Here is a 5,445-nt window from a genome sequence, read left to right as displayed (position 1 = left end):
TTTTTGCATGAAGGACCAGAGAGGAATACAAAGCCCACTGAGAGGATTCACAGATCACTCATCACCAGTGCCCACAGGGACAGCAGGCCACGCACGGCACGGCAGGGCTGTTGTCTGCAGTGGGGAGGCATGGAGATTCACAGAGACCATTAGACACAAATGGCAGCTGTGGCTCCCCGAGACAGGCCCGGGCACCGGTCAGGGCGAGAAGAAGGAGGAGGGATGGGCACGGATGGACACAGGGCAGCAGCGCCGCCGCCACCGCGGCCTCCTCCTCCTCCTCCTCGCAGCCGCCGCCGCCCCGCGCGCGCCCCCTGGCGGCACAGGCCCCACGGTCGCGCTGCCGTTCCGTAAATCACAGAACCGCAGAATATCCTGAGTTCAAGGGACCCTTCAGGATCATCGAGTCTGACTCCAGGCCCTGTGCAGGACATGCCAAGAATGCCATAATGTGCCGAGGAGTATTGTCCACACGATTCTTAACTCAGGCTGGGTGCTGTTCCAATGCCCAGCCACCCTCTGGGTGAAGAACCTTCTCCTGAGATGCAAACTAAGCCTCCCCTGACTGAGTTTTGTGCCATTTTCTCGAGTTCTGCCACTGGTCATGAGACTGAAGAGATTGGTACCTGCCCCTCTGCTTCTCGTTGTGAAGATGTTGAAGAACACAATGAAATATCACCTCCGTCTCCTCTTATTCAGGTTGAACAAACCAAGTGACCTCTGCCACTCCTCATAAGGCTTTCATCAGACCTTTCATCACCCTCATGGTCCTACTCTGGACCCTCTCTAACAGAATAATGTCTTTTTTACATTCAGTGCCCAATACTACCTGCAGGATTCCAGGTGAGGCCGCAGCAGTGCTGAGTACAGCAGGACAATCACCTCCTTTGATCAGCTGGCAGTGCTGCACTTAATGCAGACAACCAAATGTCCATGCATCTCATTCTATTCCAGCCAGGCTCATGGTACCATCTTGTAGGTCTGAAAGGCTCATTGTTAGAATTTTATTTGACAGGTGGGATAGTACAGCAATGAGAAAATTTAACATTTGGAGAAAGTGGCTCCTCACAGCACAGAATAATTCAGGGACCCAAAACATCTCAAGTTCATAGAAGTGGTGCCTGCTTACAGGAACTGTCAGCACCCAAACGTCCTCAGTATGTTCTTTCTGACCAAACTCAAGTCACCTACTTCACCAAGCCCATCAGTACACTGACTTGCAAACAGCAATTTCTTCTTAAGCTTCCCAAATTGGAAAAGTCTGCTACACTTTTAAAGAGTCAAGCCTTGCAAAATTCTCAGCAGTTAATCAGAATAGCAGAATTCTTCAATTTCAAAGGAGAAAGCGAGTCACATACAGCAGAGATATTTACCCACCCAGGGAAATATAAAGCCATACACTTTAATCCAGTTGGTTCAGCAAAGCATTTAAGCACTTAAAACACATACCAAAGACCCTATTAAGCATGCTGCCTTGTTCAAATAAGGGACTTGCCAAACACACCTTTTTTACTGAATCAGACCTTTATGGCCTACTGCGAGCCAGCCACAAAAAGCAATAGTGTCAACCAAGAGCTAAGTACCCTGCCACACCTAACTGAGGGTGTAAGCTGTGCAGCAGTCGTTTCCAGTCACTGTTTGCTTTGCTTTCCAACCTCCAGCTGCCTCCTCATGTCCGACACATCCATGGGGACCCTCAATGTCATACCATCCATCCACTTCTTAACGCACACCTGGCAGCCAAGGCGTGATCTGAGAAGAAAACATGAAGTGAGGCTCCTCGGTTCCCCAGGAAAAGACAGAAACCCCCCACCCACACTGGGATATATGGTTCAGGATGGGTTTTCACTAAAGCTCCTGTTAAAGATCAGCTGTACCTCAAGAAAAAGCAGCTCTCAAGGCACAGCTGTAGTACAGAACAAGCCCCATCCCCTTGGAAAGAGGTGCCACATGGTGAATCTGCCTTGGAGGCTTGAGGATCTGCTGTGATCAGCAGGGAGGCTTACGTGTCAGTGAGTCCATATGCCAAGTCCAGCATGTCTAGCTCTTCATCTGAGATGGCATCAAGCTTTTGGAAGGTGTCCTTGTCAAAGATGAGGTGACAGGTAGAGCAGGCTAATGTCCCTTCACAGGCACCTGGTGGAGAAGTGAGGGAAGGAGAACAAATCAGGAAAAATAAGGGAGTGAGAGAGACCATCTTTAGCAACAGTGTGAGAAAAGGCCCTTTAACAGATCTGGAGCATGTCAAAAGAGATGCCAGGAAACACAACAGATGGACGCAATTTCCAGCCTGCCTCTTGTCTGGGAGAATCACCATCAGTTTTCAAATTTTTACATCAGCTCCATGCAGCCAAAAGCACTGACAGAGGCTGCAGCAATGCCAGTGTGACAGTGTGAGGTTACACTGCCATCTTAGCATGGTGAGCCACCCAGCAAGCAGCTGGTGGGGAAGGGAAACTTGTTTATGGTCTTGGCAGAGCACAGTGGCAAATCCAGATCGTTGCACTATTCCTAAGTACCCACTGGCCCTAACAGCCCATGCACATATCCTGCTGCAGCACCTACCAAATCCATCAATGGCCAAGTTGTGATTGACTACCACTTCCAGCAAGCTCTCCCCTTCTCTGGCTGTGGTGGTTAGTCGCTCTCCATCCCGATTTATAAAATGCACTGTCACCCGATCCTCAGAGCTGTAAGACAAATTTGCAAAAAATCAGGACTCCGCCCTTTTCTGCACATCCACAAATGAGGTCTTGTGGCCGAGAGCTAGAGACGTGTCACTTGGAGGGAAATGTGCACACAAACACTTTCTCAAAGGATTGTGCCATGTGCATTAGAAAAAATTCAGATTATCAGTTCTCAGTGGCAGGCAAATCTGAGCTGACCCAAAATATTTCCCACTTTATCAAACAGCCCACAGAATAAATGTCTATCTGTGCACAAACAAGTGCAGGTGCCCTTCAGGTGCTGCCCCTGCTTGGCTGGCTGGCAGAGGCAGCATGGCTAGGCAGGCAGAACATTTGCAGGTCCCAGGCCTGGGCTGTTAATCCTGGCTAGAGCAATGCAATTACAAGCAAAGTCCTCAGGAGCAGATACTGATACAGCAAGAAGGGCTGTTGTCATTCGTGTTTTGCTTCCCCTTCCCTTTCCCAAGGGGATTACTTGGTGATTGTTCCTTTTCTGCTGCTTTTTCTTCCATGAAGTGCCCACGCCTTTCCTTAACTCCATCACAGGGAGCCTTCTTGTCATGAGACATGTTCAGCCTCAGCTTTTACAGAGCTGCTGGGCTGAGTAATTTCCTCTGAGCTGATATGATCCATGCTCAAGAAAAAATGCTAATTATTTTGACAGCCTGCAAGATTTAATCTGGCCAAGAGTTAGGAACACAGCCATCAGCTTCTCTTAATGATAACTGCAGAAAGGGAATATACAAATGAAAGGGAAACAGCATCCAGTTCATCTCCTCCTGACCAGGCTCTTACCAATCTGGAGAAGAATCCTACCCTGACAGCAGTGTTCAGGATTTCTCACCAAGACAAGCATATCCTGAGACTGTTATATTTGCTAGAGGAAGCAAATATGAGCAAACTGGTTTTTTCCTTAGTGTACATACCAAATGCTCACTTAGAGATAGATTTATAGGACCTATATATAGGAGGTCCCAGTTCCCAAAGGTCCCAGCTCCTGTGCAGAAAGAAGGCAGCACCCTGGAAGTGGTTGGGCCTTTTGTCCAGGAACTCTCAGTGTGCCACTGCCCAAGTGCTCATTATCCAAAGCCCAGGGCATTCTCCAGTGGCAGAAGCTTCTCTTTTACCAATTTCCTTCATAAAGACACCTACAGATATTTCTAAATATGTAATTTAAAGACTAGCCCTCAAATGTCAAAACAAAACAAAACAATCCTCCTCATTTTTGATGGATCAGAGTAATTTATTCCATTTGTATGGCAAATAGGCATGTTTCTAGGCAATGTTTGGTTTATCTTTATGGGTGAAATAATTTGTTACACAATAGAAATGGTAAAGTGATAGAATGCCACTTAGTGGTGCAACCGAATTGATTTTTTTAGCTGGATAATTGTCAGAGGTTTGGAAAGATCTTACCAGGATGTGATAAACTCAACACTGTAAATTCAGTGTATGCCAACTGATTATTTCCTTTTAAAAAATAAAATCTCAAACCTTTTGTGACACAGGAAAGTGGTGAAGGAGGTTTCACGAAAGCAGTTCTTCCCCCGTCAATGTTTTCCCTAAAAGATACTTTCCAAGGCTATATAAACCAGCCTTGGATGCCTACAAGTACTGCCAGAGATAATTTCATAAGCAACAAACCAATTAGAAAGAAATCCCATTGATAATGAGTCTTCATAAATCCCCCCAAGTGGAGTTATCTATGACCTTTCTCTAAGGTCAGATGGCAAAATAGTTTGTTGTATTTTCTGCAATGGTTGGATCTCTCTCTCAATGCCTAGCAGATTACAGTTTCACTCAGATTATATTAGTCTAGGAGATCCACAAATTGCATTTCTTTTACCTTCTCTTCCTGAACTATCCCAAAAGCAGAGAGAAGAAAGGCTGAAGATAGAAGAAAGGCTGGCAGGGAGCCTGCAGTAGTTCCTGCTGTGGAAATAAGCCAAAGGACTCTTGTGCCTCTTTGTCACTTCACTATCTGTGGCCCCCACAGCTCTGGAGGCAGGACCAGCACCTCTGACAGGTCCCCACAGATCCAGGGATGGGAAGCAGCTCCTCTCAGGCTGGGTCCTGGCACCACCTTCCTCCCCATCAGCATCTGCTCACCCAAGCTGGTGGTTCCATCCCCCACCTCCCAGAGGCCATGGCTTGGCTGGCCTCTCTCCTGTTCCTACCAGGGGCAAGGCAGAGGTGCCTCCATCCCTGTGGATGCAGCAAGGCAGCATTTGACCCACCTGGAGTCCCCAGGGGCATCCTGGTGCGTGGAGCTGAAGGCTCTCTCTGCCCAGCCCCTTGCTGGGCTCTGGTGCTGCTCAGTCTCAGCACACAGAAGAACCAGGCGAGTTCTGCTGGCGCTCAGTCTGCTCTGCAAGGGCCGCAGGAGCCCCAGGACGCCGTGAGCCATCCTGCTCCCTGTCCCCTGGGCTGTCCTCTGATGCAAGGACAGCTTGATTAGGCATTTATACATACAGCTGGGGAGGATGGGGGGAAGGAAAGGAAAAAACCATAGCAGGACAGCCTCCCTGGGGGTGGAGGGAGGGAGGAGGGAGGGGAAGCAGGAAGGAAGGATGGACAAAGGGATTGTGCTTGGATCTTGTTGCAGTCCAGCCCAGCAGGGCATGGGAATTGGTGGAAGCACAGGAACACGTGAAACATCACATCCACATGCCCATTTCCAAGCAATGCTCACTTTATTTTCTTTACACACTTCAGTTTAGGAGCCAGAACTAAATCAAATTTCAGGAGAAATATTAAT

At 48.1% G+C, this 5,445-nt stretch overlaps 1 protein-coding gene across 1 annotated transcript; it reads right to left on the bottom strand.

The window, feature by feature from the left end:
* Positions 1 to 1,631: 1,631 nt before the first annotated feature.
* Positions 1,632 to 5,157, bottom strand: LOC128945912 (adrenodoxin-like). The gene is made up of 4 exons (XM_054289818.1): positions 4,925 to 5,157; positions 2,566 to 2,690; positions 2,007 to 2,136; positions 1,632 to 1,752 (listed from the first exon to the last, which is right to left on the bottom strand). The coding sequence occupies exons 1-4, from the start codon at positions 5,155 to 5,157 to the stop codon at positions 1,632 to 1,634; spliced, it is 609 nt and encodes a 202-aa protein (XP_054145793.1).
* Between the last annotated feature and the right edge of the window lie 288 nt (positions 5,158 to 5,445).

The sequence above is a fragment of the Melozone crissalis genome, unplaced genomic scaffold, assembly GCF_028551555.1.
Source record: "Melozone crissalis strain CALT ecotype California unplaced genomic scaffold, PUWL_Pcris_2 ptg000068l_1, whole genome shotgun sequence".
Taxonomy (NCBI): Eukaryota; Metazoa; Chordata; class Aves; order Passeriformes; family Passerellidae; genus Melozone; species Melozone crissalis.
The sequence above is the reverse complement of the archived record's forward strand: the minus strand, read 5'-3'. Positions and strand labels throughout refer to the sequence as shown.